General features: G+C 56.7%; 1 protein-coding gene across 2 annotated transcripts in view; it reads left to right on the forward strand.

Annotated features, from left to right (window-relative positions):
* Positions 1-19,030, forward strand: part of PLXDC1 (plexin domain containing 1) — a 56,480-nt gene that overhangs the window by 13,958 nt on the left and 23,492 nt on the right. For both annotated transcript variants that reach the window (XM_079797443.1, XM_079797442.1), the window contains exons 3-7: positions 10,377-10,520; positions 10,773-10,842; positions 11,384-11,506; positions 12,116-12,234; positions 13,198-13,297. In XM_079797443.1, coding sequence (XP_079653569.1) covers positions 10,377-10,520; positions 10,773-10,842; positions 11,384-11,506; positions 12,116-12,234; positions 13,198-13,297 — 556 coding nt within the window. The remainder of the gene's footprint in view (positions 1-10,376; positions 10,521-10,772; positions 10,843-11,383; positions 11,507-12,115; positions 12,235-13,197; positions 13,298-19,030) is intronic.

Below are 19,030 nucleotides of genomic sequence, written 5' to 3' on the forward strand. Positions count from 1 at the left end.
CAGCAATGCCCAGCGCCCTGCACGGGAGAGGCACCACGTCCTCCAAGAGGCACGAGGGAGTGCGATTCCTGCCTGGTCTCTACAGCCTCCCGAAGCAGGCAGTTCCCAGGAGGCCCCTCCCAGACTCGGGGGCCTAGAGGAGACGGGACAGACGGACGGACAGACAGACAGAGTCGTAGCACAGACACAGGAAGAGCAAGCAGGGCTCACTCCAGAGCCCCACATGCCCGTGCACTCACTCGGGGAGGGCGGGGGTGAGGAGGCCCAGAGGGGAAGATGTCGGAGTCCAGTGTGAGGTGGGTGGATGGAGGGGAAAGTTGTGAGTGGAACTTGGAGGAGAGAGAGGGTAGATTTTGTGAGGAGTAAGGGCGCCCAGGGAGGTGGAGGTGGAGGTGGAGTCCAGACGTCCAGTCCCCAGCCCTGTGGAAAGTCTGGTCTCCCGCCCGACCTTGGCCCCCGGCACCCACCAGCGCACGACCTGGGACACCTGACCCCGCAGCGAATGCACCTGCCACAGCGGGCGTGTGCGAGCCCCAGCTGGCTTCAACTTTCCCAAATGGCGTGGCAAACAGTGCGCTCACAGGGGTGAGATTTAAAAGCGAACTTGGAGGCACTTGATGGGATCACAGTCCCTGTGTCTCCTCTCCCCCGACGCCTCCCGGGTGCTCAGCCCCAGGAGGTCCATGTCCCAGGTGGGCCCCTCTTGTTCACCCTTTCTCTTTCCCTTGTTTTTTTGTTTCTCTTTATCTTTCTTGTTGAAGTATAGGTCCCAGAACACAAGAGTAACCATTTAAAATGTTTTTATTTCATTTATTTTTTAAAAATATTTTAACTGATTTCAGAGAGGAAGGGAGAAGGTGAGAGAGATAGAAACATCGATGATGAGAGAGAATCATTGATTGGCTGCCTCCTGCATGCCCCCCAATGGGGATCCAGCCCACAACCCAGGCATGAGCCCTGATGGGGAATCGAACCGTGGCCTCCTGGTTCATAGGTCAATGCTCAACCACTGAGCCATGCCAGTCAGGCAAAACTAAGCATTTTAAAGTGAAATGTATTTAACACACCTCTGTCTAGTTCCAAAACATTTTCATCACCCTAAAAGGAAATACTGAAATACTATAACCTTAAAGCAATTGCTCCCATCCTCCGCTTCCTTCAAGCCCCTGTCAACAACCAGTCTGTGTTCTGTTTCTATGGATCTACCTAATCTACAAGTTTCAGATATAAATGAGATGAGACGATATAGGACCTTCTGTGTCTGGTTTCTTTCACCTAGCATAATGTTTCTGAGGCTCATCCACTTTTATGGCTGAATAATATTCCATTGTTCGGATATACCGTATTTTGCTTATTCATTTATTCATAGCCATTTGGGCTGTTGCCACCTGTTGGCTGTTGCGAATAGAGCTGCTATGGACACGTGTGCATGTATTTGCGTACCTGTTTTCTACTATTTGGGGGTATACACTTCGGAGTGGAATTGCTGGGTCACCTGGTAATTCTATGTTTAGCTTACTCCAGGTTGCACAGCTAGCGAGTGGCAGAGCCAGGACAAAAACCGAGGTCTTTCTGTCTTCGGAGTCTGAACATTTCACCCCTGTCTCCTCCTGGGCAAAAATGAGTGACATATTGGGCTAAACAGAGGGTGCTTCGAGATCAGTGCTGACCAACTTTCTTGTGCAAAAGAATCTCTTGGGGAACTAGTTCAAACGCAGTTTTGATCCAGCAAGTTTGGGGTTAGGCCCAGGGTTCTGCATGTCTAACGAGCGCCCCGCCCCCCCCCCCCCCCCCCCGCCACCCCGGTGGTGCAGATGCTGCTGGTCCCCGGGGCATACTTGGAGGAGCAGGGCTCTAGAAAATATTCCTGTTGGTGTGGTAAGGCCTCATGGAACGGTAGAGGCAGGGGCTGGGGTGCCCCTACCCCACTCATCCCCTCAGCACCTCCTGGGTTGAGCCCAGCTGCCTGGAGCTGACACGCCTGGCTGGCCCGGCCTCTCCAGCAGGCCCTGCGGGATGCCCTTGGTTGCCTGCCCTGGCATTTCCACCTGCCAGTTGGCAGGCAGGTGATGGGCCGATGGTGACAGCTTAGCCGGAATTCCTGTCCAGAACCGTCCTGAGCTCAGCCAAGGTAAATGCTGCCCCGCTGTCAGAAATGGAGTGCTGGCAGGCTTCCGGCCTGAATAATTGAGACACAGAGACATGGTAACAGCAGACGTTTAGGATGGAGCTGGGGACGGCGCTGAGGAGGCAGCCTCCCCCATCAAATCCTTTTCCTAGAAAGATCCAACAGCATCAGCATCACAGCTCCCACGTATCAAGCATCCACCGTGGGCCAGGCACTGGGCCGAGAGCTCGCCATCGACGTGTTTTGTGGAATCCTCTCACGGACTCGGCGAGAAAGGGCAGTGCCCGCGCGGACACGCAGGAGTGGAGAGCCATGCTTGGCACAGACCATTTTCCAGTGGGTCCAGTGTTTGAACGTGGGTCTGTCTGATGCCACAGCCCCTGCCCTGGATCCCAGAGCGGTGGTTTTCAACCTGCACGCCACGGAACCCTCGGGGTTCCCACAGGTGCTTCCCGGGCTGCTGCGGATGGAGGGCGTGGAGGAGGAGGCCGCTCAGCGGGGCTCCAGGCCCTTCTCTTGCCTTCTCCCAGAGCGGCCTCCCTCTGACGGGGTTTCCGTATGGAGCTTCCCTGGGAGATGAATTGGAAGGAAGGATTTCATGGCCCCAAATGTTTGAAATCACATCGTCATGCGGCTTCCTCAGATGAAGGGGGATTACTGACCAGGGCCTCTCGCCTGCGTTGGGAGGAAGCCTGGTTCCCTCTGGTGGACGTGCCAAGTGGCCTGGCTTGTGCTCCCTGGCCCTCTGGAAGGCCAGTGGCACATGACCAGGGGCCTGCAGTGCTGGAGGGGAGATGCCGCCAAGTTTGGAGAATTCCAAACCACGTGACTCTTGTCCGGGTGGTCACTCAGGAAGCCGGCAGCTTGCCCTTTGGTTTGGACTCTCCCCTGACCTTGCTCCCCTGGCATATTGCCAGTCATGTGGCAGACCCCCTTGGAGGATGAACGGGGGGCCAAAGAGTGGGTTCCTGTGACTCCCATGTGGGCCCTTAAGCATTAAGTCCTCAGGACAAGGAGATTCTGGCCCTCATCACACACAGCTAGGCCTCAGCTGTGCCTCAGCTCCAGGCCCAGAAAAGCAGCGAAACCAGACAAGCAAAGCTAGGGCTGACCTCAGGGCCAGCTGCACTGACTAATGACCCCTGACCCGGAGCCGAGCTGGCCAATCAGTGGAAACCTGGACGCAGAAAGGACACACCTGGAGAGCTGATGAACATTCTATTGGGCCCACCCTTAAAAGCCCTTAGGGTGGCGGACCCAGCGGGCTTTCACTCCTAAGCGCCTGCCCTCACCTTAACGTCCCCTCTCCTCCTCCCCCCCAAGCAAGTCACCATCATTTCCTCTCCTAAGCTCCCAGGCCCCTTTCTTTGCCTCTGTGATTTGTTTCCTGAGCCCATGTCTTCTGTGGCTCCCTTCTACCGCTGTGGCTTTCTAAGTAAACTTTCTCTCATAAAAAAGAAGAAGAAGCTAGCAGTGATGGACTTTGTAGAATCAAAAAAACCTTGGCGGCCAGCGTTTCGGCGGCTGGGGGGTGGGGGGCGGGGAAGAGGTGAGGAAGTTCTCTCAGATGTGGGGTTTCTCCCTTCCCTCTTTCCATTCGGACTCGCACTGTCTGTGCTGGTGCCGGGCTATCGGGGAGTCCCTGGAAGTCCTTCCTCTGATCACCCCATGAGCAAGGCTGTTCTGGTTAGAGCCCTTTTGGTTCCAAGGAGCCACTTGAGCCGTCTCGGGAGAAAGGTTTATGTTGAGGGTGCAGGGACCCACTCTGGGCTCCAGGGAAGGGAGGAAGGACAGCCTGATCTCGGGACCTGAAACGCTGTCGGAAACCAGGGCTGCCGTCCCTGTCTCTCTCTCCCCCCCACCCCCACCCCCACCCCCACCGCCCCCAAGCTCGTCTCCTTTTCACGTGCCCAGCACACACGTATCGAAGTCAGATGCCTGTGAGGTCCTCCTTCTCTTTCCTACGGACAATACCCTGTTGACATCAGAGTCACCCGTGTCCCCTGCGTGCTGCCCAGCTGGGCTGCCAGCCACTTGGTCGAGGGCATTTCTCCCACGTTTAAGCTGGGGGGAGCCAGGCTGGCTTCCTCGCCCCGAAGCGTCCCCCATGTTGGCTTCACCTCCCAGGGAAGAGCCTGTTCACGTAAAAACATTCAAACCTGCAAAGAATTTGTGTGAGCTCATTGGAGCCAACTGTCGACAATTGCCGGGAAGCAGTGTCTCGGCGGACGGGGGTTGGGATAATGCTCCAGAGAACGGCGTGTTTTTTCCTCTATTTTTATCCACTGCAGTCGAAGGAGGGGACGTAGGTGGGCTACGTGAAATCCGTCGGGGGTAGATGAGAGAGGCGGGAGAAAGCAAAGCGGGCAAGCCCCTGGGATTGGATAAAAAGTAAAATGATAGACACACACTTCGGTGGGTGCAGGCTAGTTCATCGTCAACAACTAACAAGATAACAGTAACAATGAAGGAATTGGTGGTCTCTGTCCTGGCGCCCAGGCACATTAGGTTGTGCCCCAAGGGGTCCGGAAAAAGGGAAGTTACGAGTTACCCAGACATTTCAGGGATATGTTATCATAGATGCCAAAGGACAATAGGCTCAGTGAAGGTAAAAATTGACCTCATCAGGGAAGATACCGGCCTAGGACATGACTACCCACCATCACTGCTTTTAGTTAAAGTTTTAATTTCAGACCATCCTTTGTGGTGACTTTAGGTCTTTAAATTTGCAAGACCGCCACGCAGGCCTCCCCTGAGCTTGTCGGGTTAGCATGTGGCTTTTTTTCTTTTCTTTCTTTTTCCGTCCACAAGCTTGAGGAATCGGGAGACGCCTTCCTGTGTGCAGGTTGTCCCAGCAACGGGAATATGCTTTCTACGGACTTGGGCTTCCTGAGGAGGCAGCTGGGTCTTTCACAAGAGCTTTTGGTGCCGCCCGACATCGGGGGTGGGGGAGGACGCTCTCCTTGCGGGAGCCAGGCCGCGCGTTCCCCGCACGGCCTGCGGCACCGCCAGCTGTGGGATCTGCGTGATTGAACTCGCGCGGCAGGCAGACTCCTGACACCTATAACATGCCAGGTGCCAGGCCCTGCGCCAGGCAGGTGCTCGGGGTGAGGAGGAGAAGGTGCCGCGGTCCCTGAGCTCTGGGCTCCCGGAAGGACCCGTGCGGGTCCCTCTGTCGGGACACATGTCAACCAACGACAGACAGGTGGTCTAAGGCTTCTTCTCGTGGGGCAGTGCCTTGAAGACCTGAGAAACGTAGACAGGGGAAAAGGCACTGTGTCTTTGAGACTGACATGGATGCAGATAGATCTGTAGGCCTCAGTTTCCCCACTTGTAAAACGGGACTAACGTTAGCCCTCACCAACTTGTGATGCGGCGATGCATCTGAAATGCAAGTGTCTCAGCTCTGCCAACGCTGGCTGACTGCCTCTTTCCTCCAGTTCTCCCAGCACGCCCCCCCCCCCCCCCCCCAACCCTTCGGACTTGGTTCTCGGCTCTGCCCAGGAGTGACACCAGCTCCAAGCTGTCCCTTCCTCTCTAGGCTGCAGTTTGGCCTCCCCCATCCCCACGGAGCACCCCCAGGCCAGGGCTCTAGACAGATGCCGCTTCTGGCCACTGCCCTGGGGACCATCAGTGGCCCGGCCAGGAGCGGTGGGGTGCTCGGGCCTGTGTGGGACGCGCCCGGAGGCAGTTCTTCCCCTGGTAGGACGCTGCTCTTGGCACTTGGAGGCCTGAGGCAGAGCCTGGGCCTCACCCACCGGGCCTGCGTGTGGTCCGTCTACGCGGAGGCCCTCCCTCTCCCAGGGACCTGCTGACTCATCGGAGAGGAACTGTCTAGGCCCGTGGTCGGCAAACTGCGGCTCACGAGCCACATGCGGCTCTTTGGCCCCTTGAGTGTGGCTCTTCCACAAAATGCCACGGCCTGGGCGAGTCTATTTTGAAGAAGTGGCGTTAGAAGTTTTAAAAACTGGGCTCTCAAAAGAGATTTCAATCGTTGTACTGTTGATATTTGGCTCTGTTACTAACGAGTTTGCCGACCACTGAACCAGGAGGTAGAGGCAGCAGCTCCTTTAGTCTCCGACTCCCCTTGAGCCGTAGACAAAGACCTTTTGCCAGTGAAGGCGGCCGCTGTGCGTCCTTGGGAACCCTAAGAGGGAGGTGATTCTGTCCGAGGACCCCCCAGCTGCACCCAGCCCGGCTCCTCAGCGGAGCAGGACCAGCTGGGCGGGGGCGGGGGGGGACCGTTTTCCTTCGTGGGAAAGAGAGGAGTCGGGGCAACGGGCTGCTGAGCCGCGTCCCCAGTCACCCCACTGCTTGCCCCTTAGGTGAGGCAGCGAGACACGCGTCAGCACGTTTGGGCTTCACAGCTGCAGAGCGTGGCTTCTGTCGGGGCCTCATTTCCACCGCGTGGGGCTCAGTGCCCGCTCCCCCCGGGGCGTCCCGGGGGGCGGGGGATGGAAACGGGACCCTCTCCCCGCCTGCAAACAGCCGTGGCCAGCACAGGCCCGCCCAGGCTCCTCGCGGCAGCTGTATGGCCCCTGCTCGCTGCTGTCCGGCCTTGTTTGGCGACGCCGCGCCGTCCCGCCCCCAGAGCCCGTGGCGGCGGCGATCAGACAGGGTGGCCAGGCCTTGGCCACACGATTCTATGAAACTCGGAATGGTCACTCGTTCGTTAACAAATCCTCCCACGGAGCACGTACTCTGTGCTTCACCACCAGAGGTAAAGGCTGACCTCACCTGTGGGCAACTTGTAGGAAAGGCAGGTGTGGAGAGAAGTCTAAAAGCCAAATAAATCGCCAGGAGCGTGCGGCTGGTGGAGCGGGGGAAGCCCAGGGGGTGACGAGAGCGTAACCGGGGTTTCAGGGAGGCAAGGACCTTGAAGCTGAGGCCTGAGGGACGGGAAGGGGCGGCGGCTTCTGAATGGAAGAAGAGAGAGGTTTTGAGGCACAGGGAGCCCCAGGGTCCTGAGGCAGACGGCACTGGGTGAGCTCAGAAACCGAGAGAAGCCGAGCAGGGCTGGCGTGCAGAGAGCAGGGGAAGGGAGGCGGTGTGTGTATGTGTGTGTGTGTGTGTGTGTGTGTGTGTGTGTGTAACTGAGGGCTAACGAGCATCCCTCCAACATGGCCTCTGGGGCCCAGGTTCCAACCAGCTCCTCACGCCGCCATCCTTAGGTTGTGGCTCCTGTCCTCATGCTCACAGGATGGCTGCCGGAGCTCCATCCATCATACCTCCATCCCAGGCAGGGTTAAGAAGGGCAAAGGCAAGAGGGCCAAGCAGTCGAATTGGACCCCTTTCAAAAGGCGCCACTAGAACCTTCAGTTTCTCTCATTAGCCAGCCCGTGTCCCATGTCACATGGGTCACACGTAACCCATCCAGGGGATGAGGTTTCTAGCTGGCTCCATTGCTGCTGGCTTCAGAACCGATGTTCTGCTCATAAAGAAGTGATTGGGTAGGCAGCGTCCGGGGCCTGCCCCACCAGGCCTTGTGAGTTGTGGTGCCGAGTGTGGCCTTCGATCTGAGAGCAGCTGGGAAGCCACAGGGCAGTGGCATGGAAGGGGGAGACAACTCGGGGTTACCCCGCTTGAGCCACAGCAACACACCGTGGGCAAATGTATTTGTTTCCAAATGACCACAGCCTGGGTGGCTGACAGCAGCAGCAATGTCTTCTCACAGTCTTGGAGGCCAGGAGTCTGAGTCAAGCCATCAGCCAGGCCATGGTCCCGTTCGGGGTTCAGGGAAGAGTCCTTCCTCGCCTCTTGTAGCTTCTGGTGGCTCCTGGCACCCCTTGGTGTTCCTTGGGGTGAGGCAGCTTACAAGCCAATTTCTGCCTCTGTTGTCACATGGCCTTCTTCCCTGTGTGGCCTCTGTGATTCTGTAAATCTCCCTCTCCTTTCTCTTGAAAGGACATCCATCATGGGAATCAGGGCCTGCTAAGACTCTATTTCCAAATAAGGTCACAGTCCCAGGTACCGGGGTCGGGGCTGGAACATCGTCTTTGTGAGACACAGTGTATCTGAGGAGAGCACACACAGGAGTGGCCCCTAGATGCGGCTTCGCACTGCTGGGCCACCCATTTCCGCCTCACCCACAGATCATGAAAGGATGCCCAGGCATTAGAGAGACGGGTTTATTTCCAAAATGTCAACCCAAAGCCAGGCACTGATCCCTCCTCCTTCCCTTATAAAAGGGCAAAAGGGCCCAGCTGGCATGGCTCAGTGGTTGAGCATCGACCTATGAACCAGGACATGGTTCAACTCCTGGTCAGGGCACATGCCCAGTTTGCAGGCTTGGTCCCCAGTGGGGGGCATGCAGGAGGCAGCCGATTAATGATTCTCTCTCATCATTGATGTTTCTATCTCTCCCTTCCTCTCTGAAATCAATACAAATATATTTAAAACAAAAACAAGAGGTTGCTGGTTCAATTCCTGGTCAGGGCACATGCCCGGGTTTGGGGCTCGATCCCAGTAGGGGGCATGCAAAAGGCAGCTGATAGCTGATGCTTCTCATCGATGTTTCTCTCTCTCTCTGTCCCCTTCCTCTCTCTCTCAAAATCAATAAAAACATTTTAAAAAGGTGAAGTGTAAGCTGAGCCTTAAAGGAACAGGAATCGACCAGGAGGAGAAGGCAAGGAAGGTCATTCAGGCAGGAGGATCCGCATGTGCGAAGGCCTGAGTGACCACTGGTGGCCTGAGGCTGCAGAGGACCTGGTCTGGTGGGTGGGGGCACAAGGATGCCCAGGGGAAGGAGAGAAGGAGGCAGAAGGGAAGCCAGGGAGACTGCAGAGCTGGCTGTTGATGAGACCATGCATGCCAGGCTGAGGTGTGGGCTCTGTCATGAGGGCAGTGGGAGCCCCAGGGGCTTGTGAGCAGAGCGATGTGGTTTTAAATTTATTTGATGGATGTGAAACCAAGCAATGGTAGTGTGAAATCTACCCCCCGCCCCCTTACACGTGTCTTCTGCTCCTCTTCCCCGGCTCTGCCCGACCCCAGATTCCCAGAGTGTCACTTGTCAAAAGGGCAGACTCTCCCTGCTGGGGGGTGGGGAGAGCAGGCATCCCGTCCCTGCTCATGCTGGGCCCAGGGCAAGGGCTGGCTGGGCAGCTGGCAGCTGGCAGTGCGAACGTGGTCTGCTCTGCTGTGTCTGCAGCCGCTGCCGCTGGGCAGCCTGATTGATGACCCACGACGCCCGGGGCTCCTCACGGGTCAGCAGCCCCAGTTCCGTGGCAGCTGCCAAGTGAACCTGCCCGCTCTGCCCCCCGTTTCCCCGCCTCTTCGGTCCTGGTGCTGAACACTCCTGTGCAGGACAGGCCTTGCCGAAGTCACGCCCGCCGGCTGTGTTCCGGCTTCTTCTTTATTCTGTCCGCATTGGGCACAGAGTAGAGGTCGGAGGTTCTTCCTGCTTCTCCCCCTTTCTCAGCCCTGGAGTGACTGCAGGATGGGCCTGTGTCACCCTCGGCTTGGGGGTCTGTGTCTGTGTGTTCTGTTTGCGTAAGTCCCACCTCCTCCCTCAGCCTAGCAGCTCCCCACGATCAAGGGCCTGCCTCCATCTTTAGACTGGAAGCTTCTAAGATGCAGTGTTTTCTTCTCCCTTAAAAAGGCTTCTCCCCAGCCCGGCTGGCATGGCTCAGTGGTTGAGCATCAACCTAGGAACCCAGGAGGTCACGGTTCGATTCCCAGTCAGGGCACATGCCCAGGTTGCAGGCTTGATCCCCAGTGTGGGGCGTGCAGGAGGCAGCTGGTCAATGATTCTCTCATCATTGATGTTTCTATCTCTCCATCTCCCTTCCTCTCTAAAAATCAATTATATATACTACTTCCCGGAGCAGGGGAGCTCTCCCCCTCAGTCTGGGAGCTCCCTGAAGACAAGGGCTCTGTTTGGGGCTGCTCTGTTTCTGGTGCCTCCAGCTGAGCTCTGCCTTGGGGTGCTTCACGGGGACTCGAGCCGCAGGAGAAGCCTCCTGGTCTCTCTGGGAAAGGCAGGGCTGAGCCTAAGTGTAACAGGTGTGGATCTGGCTGGGGCCAGAGCTGCATGGTCATGGCTAGGGGCCAAATACTAAGCTTTTGGGGGCCCAGGGAAGTCCAGGGGCTATCAGGCCTAAGTCAGCCATCTGGGTTAGCGCATCTGGTCCAGCTTCCTGGGAGGCCAGGATTTCTTGTATCCAGAGGTCTGGGTGGGGGAGGTGAGAGGGTGGTTCCTGGCAGGCCTGACCCCTCATGCCTCGGTGGGCTCTGTCTTGGGTGGTGACAGGAGGACAACCACAGCTACTATGTGTCTCGTCTGTACGGCCCCAGCGAGCCTCGCAGCCGGGAGCTGTGGGTGGACGTGGCCGAGGCCAACCGGAGCCACGTGAAGGTCCACAGAATCCTCTCCAACACCCACCGGCAGGCTTCGGTGAGTGCCAGGTCCTGGCAGCGCTGCCCTGGGCTGGGAGGCTGGGGACCCGCCCACACCGCCTGGTCAGTGGGGATGGCCTAAGGTCTGTGATCTGGGAGGTGCCTTCTGGGGGTTTCTGGGTGGTTTGGCCAGAGTTGGGGTGCCCACCTGTGGTCTGGCAGCCTGCCCCCCGACCCTGTCCAGACAAGCCTGGGGTAGTGTAGATGCCCAGCCCCCTGGCCCATGCTGACTCTCTCCCATCCCCCGCAGAGAGTGGTCTTGTCCTTTGATTTCCCTTTCTACGGGCATCCTCTGCGGCAGATCACCATAGCAACCGGAGGTAAGGCTGTGCCAGTAGGGCTGGGGGAAGATTTGGAGCTCTCAGCCGGAACTTGGAGGCCTACCTGGGGAGGTGCATTGGAGATGAGGTTGTAGAGATGGAATGGAGAGGGACCCACATTTAGCTCTCTTGGGAGCCCACTCTAGGAGGGAGGTCAGTGATTATGTCCGAACACCTTTCACATCAGCGAACTTGTTCGTGTGTGTGTCCCCCTCTGGGCCAGCTCAGGCCGGTGTGGGCAGACCCCGTGGTCCCTGGGCCTCTGAGTCTGTGACTGAGATGGGGAGGGAGACTGCGCTGAGCAGGAGCCGTCTTTGATTCCTGTGTGTGCTCCCAGGGGCAGGGAGAGTGGGAATTTGTGCCCACCCGAGGGGCAGGGAGGACCGTCTCTGGCCTGGGGCCCTTTTGCTTCACACACACCTGGCCCTGAGCCCACCCGTTGGGCCTAGAGGACAGAGGTTCAAGACTCGCCTGCCCTGCTCCTTCCTGCCCTTGGGGGCGGAGCATAGGAAGTGACTCCCCCGCACTCCTCCCCCCCCAGGCTTCATCTTCACCGGTGACGTGACCCATCGGATGCTCACAGCGACTCAGTACGTGGCCCCTCTGATGGCCAACTTCAACCCCGGCTACTCCGACAACTCCACCGTCGCTTACTTTGACAATGGTGAGGCCAGGTCACCTCGCACCAGGGCTCCCCTGGCCCAGTCCCGTTAGAGGCATGCAAGGCCCAGAGAGGGCAAGGGACCTGGCACAGTCACACAGCAAGGCAGCCACCCACCCACCTTTCTGTACTGTGTCCTCGCCCGTCAGGTGGTGACAGGCTGCCGGCTACCTAGCAGGATCTGATGAGATAACGAGATGAAAATGCTTGGCTCTTCGTGGAGGAGAAATAAATACTAGGGACCTCTATTGTTTCTTTCTCTCACCACCTTGTCCCCCAAACACCCCCCCCCCCCCCACCCCAGAACTGGCATCCTTCTATTTCTCCTCCTCTTTATCTCGAGGGTCAGGATAGGCAGGCAGGCAGGCAGGGGCGTGCTTGGGGTAAGAGATGATCAAGCATGGGATCTGGGGGCTGAAATAGGGTGTCCCGGTTCCCCTCCAGCGTGGAAGCCAGGCGGATGTTGGTGGGCTGCCCAGCTCCTGCCTTCAGTCAAATCTGCAAACTGCCCGCATCGTCCCTACGGGGCCCGACCACGTAGGCCACTGTTCCTGCGAGGCCCTCTCCCCACACCACCTCCCCGTCCAGCCAGCTCTCTGCTGCTCTCCACAGGGACAGTCTTTGTCGTTCAGTGGGACCATGTCTACCTCCAAGGCCGGGAGGACAGGGGCAGCTTCACCTTCCAGGCGGCTCTGCACCGTGACGGCCGCATTGTGTTTGGCTACAAAGAGGTGAGTGAGAGATGCCTGGGTCTCAGGGAGCTCCCCCCCCCCTCTCGATTCAGCAAGTACTTGTAGGGAATCTGAAATGTGCGTGGTGCTGGGGATACGCAGTTAGTAAGATGGTTGTGACCCCTGCCCTTGTAGAGGGTAAGTCTTGTTGAGACAACGGACAGCGATTGCAGAGACAAATGTAGAATTGCCCCGGTAACTAGTGCTCCTCAGTAGAGGTGCCTGGTGCCATGAGAGCCTGTCATGGGGCTCTCTCTCTCAGTGGGGGCCGGGAGAGGCTCCCTAAGGAAAAGAGTTAAAATCTGCAGGATGCATAGGAGTTAAGGAAGCAAAGAGGAGAGTGAAGTGTGTTCCAGGAGGAAGAAGAGCATGTGCAAAGGTCCTGTGACAGGATCAATCCTGGCTGGTACAAAGCACTGAAAGAAGGCAGCATGGCTGGAGGGGAGGGAGTGAGGGGCAAGACAGGGCAAGGGAACACCAGGTTTGCCCTTGACAAAGGTCACTCTGGCTTCTGAGCGGAGAACAGATTGTTGGGGGCTCAGAGGGAATGCTGGGAGATGAGTTAGGAAAGAGGTGTTGCCAGCTTGGAGTCTGGTGGGGGAACGATTGAGAGAACTAGACAGATTTGAGAGCCAGTTAGCTGGTTAATTAACAGGATTCAGAGATGTATTAGATGGAAGAGGGGGGCATGAAGAAAAGGGAAGGGCAGGGGTGACTCCCAGGCCTGCGTGAGGTGCCATTTCACGAAGATGGAGCGCAGAGCAAGGAAATGTGCTGGAGGTGGTGTGGGGGAGACTTGAAATTTGAACGGGGCCCCTTGGGTGTGAGAGGTCTTCACACCCGCCAGGAGGCGGCGCCAAGCAGGCAGGGAGGGCTGGCGCTCCGAGCGGAGGCGCTCCGAGGGGAGGCTGGGCTGGCCCGAGAGGGTCTGGGGGTAGATGGAGCCTCTTCTCCCTGCTGCAGATCCCCATGTCTGTCCTGGAAATCAGCTCCTCCCAGCACCCCGTCAAAGCCGGCCTGTCAGACGCCTTCATGACGCTCAACACATCCCCAGACGTTCCAGGTGAGTCCCCAGGGAGCCAGCAGAGACCGCCACTGGGGTGGACTCAGCACAGACAGACCCAGGCTGGGGTTGGGGGTGGCGGGGAGCAGGTGGATGGTGGAGAGTTGAGTGGGAACTGAGGGAAGAAAGGGGGCACCACGAGGTCCCAAGGCTTCTTCATTAAAGCAGAGGATCCATTTTTCCCAATAAAAGCTCCAGCAGGAGGCACTGCTCTGGTTATTGAGGGGCAATGAGCCGGGGCCCTTGCACTCAGTACCCCCCAATTTAGAGAAGCTCCAGACACCTAATCAGGGTTTACGAGTCTTCCCAGAACACAGCCATCACTGCCCCCATGGAAGGAACATCACAGGGGGCTCCAGGGGACAGAAAAATCGGGGTTCTCTCCCATCCCTTACCCCCACCCCCAGTTTCCCTTTCTGAGGCAACCAGGGCTACCCGGTTATTTCTAGAGGGACAAGCCCTCAGATAAATGTGTGTACATACATTTAACACAAACGGTGGTCCACGATGCCATGTTCTTCTGAACAAAGTACATCCTGTCCCTCGTTCCACATCACGTTTCTCATCCTGTTCAATGGCTGCGTGACAGCCCACGGCATGGATGTCCTTATCTGAGCCGGTCCCCTGCGTGTAGACTTTTCAGTTGTTTCCAATCTTTTGCTGCAACAAATAATGCTGCAGTTGCCCTAGTTTGGCTCAGTGGATAGAGTGTTAGCCTGTGGACTGAAGGGTCTCAGGCTCAATTCTAGCCAAGGGCACGTACCTCGGTTGCAGGCTGGAGGCAACCAATCGATGTGTTTCTCTCACATCGATGTTTCTCTCTCTCTCTCTCACTGTCTCTCCCTCTCCCTTCCACTCTCTTAAAAATCAATGGGAAAATATCCTTAGCTGAGAATTAACAAAAAAATAAAATAAAATAATAATGCTGCAGTGAATAGTCTTGCAAGACTTTTACACCCCTGTGTGAGTATTCCCATAAGATAGATCCCACCACTTCCCCTGCCCCTCCCCCGACCCCCTTCCTGAACCCGTGCTCTAGTGAGCGGCTCAGCAGGGACCTGCAAGACCCTGCTCCCTTGCTGCTGTCAGCATCTGCTCTAACTGGTCAACGCTGGTGCTGAGCTGGTTGCTTAACAGTCTCAGTATCACCCTGGTTGTATTTGTTAGCTACTGCTGCGTAACAAATCACACGGACACTTCCTGGCCTAAAACAACAAACACGTTATCTCAGCGTTTCTGTGGATCACAAAGCGAAGCACAGCTTAGCTGGGTCCTCTGGCTCAGGGTCTCCCACAGGCCAGGTGACAGTCATCCCCGCCGTTGTTGGGGGGGAGATACACTTCCGAGAGCTTTCAGGACGTTCTTGGCAGAATCCAGTTCCCCGCTCAGTTCCTGCCACGTGGCCCGCCCCTCGGCCAGCGCCCAGCCTGGCAGCTGGCTCCCATCAGAGCAGGCAAGGCAGACAGCCTGGGCGGGCGAGGAAGATGGGAGCCAGGCTTCTTGTCACCTCATCTTAGACGTGCCATCCGGTCACTCCTTGCCGTAGTCCGCTGGCTGGAAGCAGGTCACTAGGTCCAGCCCACACTCGGGACGGGAGAGGGTGAATACCTGGAGGCAGGCTGCTTCCCATTCTGATTATAACCCCGTCCCCAGGCGCTGAGCTTTACAGCCTCTCATTGGGTCTTCCTCCCAACATTGTGAGCGAACGTACAGTAGTCCCCCCCTTACCCGTGGCTTTGCTTTGCATGGTTTCTGTTACCCACAGTCAACCGTCGTCCAAAAATATTAAATGGAAAATTCCAGAAATAAACAACTCCTAAGTTTTAAGTTGCACGTCGTTCTGAGTAGCGTGATGAAATCTCTCGCCGCCTTCCCACTCCATTCCGCCTGGGACCATAAATCATCCCTTTGTCCAGCGTATCCACGCTGCGTACTCCCGCCCCTTAGCCGCCAGCAGCCGTCTCATCAGAAGATGAGTAGTGTGTGTGTGTGTGTGGGGGGGGGGGCGGTTAATATGTTGCGATGGACGATGACTCGACTTGGATGGTGTGCGCACAGTGCAGTGTACAGATCTTGTAACATAGAAATCGACGCCTGAAACCTATGATCCTATTAGCCAATGTCACCGGATAAATTTAATTAAAAACAGATGAGTAGCCCTCGCCAGTTTGGCTCAGTGGATAGAGCATCCACCAAAGGATCCCGGGTTCAATTCCGGTCAAGGGCACGTACCTTAGTTGCAGGCTCCTCCCTGGCCTGGGCCCTGGTCAGGGCGCATGCAGGAGGCAACAACGGATGTGTTTCTCTCACATCGATGTTTCTCGTTGTCTTTCCCTCTCTCTTCCACTCCCTCTAAAATCAATGGGAAAATACCCTTGGGTGAGGATTAAAAAATAAATAAATAAATAAAGTAGCAAAAGATGAGTAGTAGCCTAATGCTACGTCACAATGCCTCCATCATTCACCTCCCCTCATCGAATTACGTAGGCCTTGTATCATCTCACATCATCACAAGAAGGGTGAGTACAGACAGAAGATATTCTGAGAGAGACCACATTCACATAACTTTTATGACAGAATATTGTTATAATTGTTCTATTTTATTATTAGTTGTTGTTAACCTCTTACTGCGCCTAATTTATAAGTGCAACTTTATCGCAGGTGTGTAGGTCTAGGAAAAAAGAGTATAGATAGGGCCCTAACTGGTTTGGCTCAGTGGATAGAGCGTCCCAGGTTCGATTCCGGTCAGGGGCATGTACCTTGGTTGCGGGCACATCCCCAGGAGGGAGTGTGCAGGAGGCAGCTGATCGATGTTTCTAACTCTCTATCCCTCTCCCTTCCTCTCTGTAAAAAATCAATAAAATATATTTTAATAAAAAAAAAGAGTATAGATAGGGTTTGGTACTATCCACTGGGGGCCTGGGAACATATCCCCGCAGATAAAGGAGGACGACTGTATGCTTGTCCCTTTGTGCATGAGGACACAGAGGTTCAGAGAGGTGGAGTGACTTGCTTGTGGTCACACAGCAGTGAAAGGGAGACATGCAAACCAGACCTTCTGGGTTTGTTTGTTTTAAAACCTCAGGGTCCCCCCTAGAGACTTGCTGGGTCTGACCCACTTCCCTTCCACCCAGAGGGGTGAATCCTTGCTTCCTCAGTTCCCCACACACCCCAGCCCTATGTGCACACACCCCAGCCCTATGTGCACACACCCAGCCCTATGTGCACACACCCAGCCCTATGTGCACACACCCAGCCCTATGTGCACACACCCAGCCCTATGTGCACACACCCCAGCCCTATGTGCACACACCCCAGCCCTATGTGCACGCACCCAGCCCTATGTGCACGCACCCAGCCCTATGTGCACGCACCCAGCCCTATGTGCACGCACCCAGCCCTATGTGCACACACCCCAGCCCTATGTGCACACACCCAGCCCTATTGCACACACCCAGCCCTATTGCATACACCCAGCCCTATGTGCACACACCCAGCCCTATGTGCACACACCCAGCCCTATGTGCACATACCCCAGCCCTATGTGCACACACCCCAGCCCTATGTGCACACACCCAGCCCTATGTGCACACACCCAGCCCTATTGCACACACCCAGCCCTATGTGCACACACCCAGCCCTATGTGCACACACCCAGCCCTATGTGCACACACCCCAGCCCTATGTGCACACACCCCAGCCCTATGTGCACACACCCCAGCCCTATGTGCACACACCCAGCCCTATGTGTACACACCCAGCCCTATGTGCACACACCCAGCCCTATGTGCACACACCCCAGCCGTCTTGCAGGAAGGACAGCGGTGCGCCCTCCCACCGCCCGTGCATCACTGAACCGCTGGGCAGGATCTGGTCTGTCCTGCCTGTGTCTCCCTCACGGGGCTGTGCACGGCAGAGTCTCAGGAAATGGGTGGTGGATCCAGCTGTTGAATGAGAGGAAGTCGGATCCCCTGGGAGTGTCTGCATCTGAGGCTTCTCTGTGATTCTGGAATGAAAGGCTGTTTTGGAGCAAGCCTGGGAGACGCGGGGAGGCGGAGCGAAGGGTGGCGGCGGAAGCACCGTGCACCTGAAAAAACAGGAGGGCGGCTGCGCCTGTTCTGAGACGCGGAGAAGGCCCAGGGGCCCTGTCGTGGGAACTGCTGGCTTTGGTGACTCCACGTGCTCTGTGCTGGGCTGTTGTGTCCACAGAAGCCTGAGCCTGGCCCCCAGGCCCTGCCCAGCAGCTCCCAGGCTCCAGTCTCTCTTCTCTCTGTCCCCCAGTCCCTCTCGTCACTGACAGACAGATCTGATCTTGTCATTCTCTGGCTCCTTGTTGCCTGAAGCTTCAAGCCACAATCCTTAGAGTGGCGTTCAAGGCCCCGTGCAGCTGCCCACAGCCTGACTTCATAGCCTCGGCTCCAAACCCTCCTGTTGCCCACCACTCCGTCCGGGCAGCACTGGTGCGTATGCCCTGTGTTCCCCAAACGTGCCAAGGGCAATCTAAATTCCTGTGGCCCCGTTCCTTGGATAAACTACCCCTCTTTTATCAATTGGCAAAGCTCAGTTGTTGCCGCCTCCATGCAGCAAATCCTTGGTTTCCTTTTCCACTCACCTAGCACTTTGTTAATACCTTTAATATTAAACCCATCGCACAACCTGCTCATCCGCCTCCTCCCCAGTTAGCCGTGTGCTCCACAGAGCTCGCCGTGGCCCCAGCCCTTTGCCCAGTGCCTGTGGCAGGAAGGAGCTCCAACAGGGAGTCACACAGAGCGAGTACCACTGGCCTCTGCTCTCGGCCGCCCCCGAATGAGAGCAGGGCCTGCCACCACCTGAGTTTGGGGGTGCGTGCTTTGGTCATGGCATCTGTCTGTCAAGGTGTTAGCTTGGGGATCCAGGCCTCCCCTTGCGGGTGGAGCATATCCCCAGGCGGGCACGTTTCTGGGGCAGTCTCCATGGCCTTCCTTGGGTTTTAAAATGAGCCGTGATCTCTGCTTTGGGGAATGGTGGCTTTTTACTTGGCTAAGCGGTCAGGTTCCTCTGGGTCTGATATGCAACCCGGGAGGCAGGGAATTCGTTTGGATTCGGTTGAGCTGCAGATAACAGTAAATCCCAAACAGCCGGGGCTGAAACAAGACGGGGTTCTGGGGGAGTGCTGTGGTCGGCACCCTGTGGTCCCCCAGGATAACCCCCTGGTCCAAGCCCACCTGCGTATAGACTGGGTGGCATCGCCGTCCTTGTTCCCAAGCTCGGCTCCTCCCTGCCTGGGGCACTGTGAGGAGTGGAGTTTGGTTCCTCCCTATTCAAGAGTCTAGCCCTAGCCGGTTTGGCTCAGTGGATAGAGCGTCGGCCTGCGGACTGAAGGGTCCCGGGTTCGATTCTGGTCAAGGGCACATGCCGGGGTTGCGGGCTCGATCCCCAGTAGGGGGTGTGCAGGAGGCAGCCGAACAATGGTTCTCTCTCTCATCGTTGATGTTTCTCTCTCTCTCTTACTCTTCCTTCCTCTCTGAAACCAATACAAATATATTTAAAAAAAAAACAAAACACAAAACCCGTTAATCCATTAAAAACAAAAATCCCCCCATGACAGCAGCCTGTCCAGAGACTTGCTCGTTGCCCAGCCTGAGGGCCGGGGAATTCTGCATGTTCTCGCTCCTGGGGCTGAGGGAAGGAGAGCTTTTCTCTCCATCACTTCCTCCTGTAAACTGCTGCCCGGGCTTGGAGCAGCGTCTGCAG

The sequence above is a fragment of the Cnephaeus nilssonii genome (assembly GCF_951640355.1).
Source record: "Cnephaeus nilssonii genome assembly, chromosome: 19".
NCBI lineage: Eukaryota > Metazoa > Chordata > Mammalia > Chiroptera > Vespertilionidae > Cnephaeus > Cnephaeus nilssonii.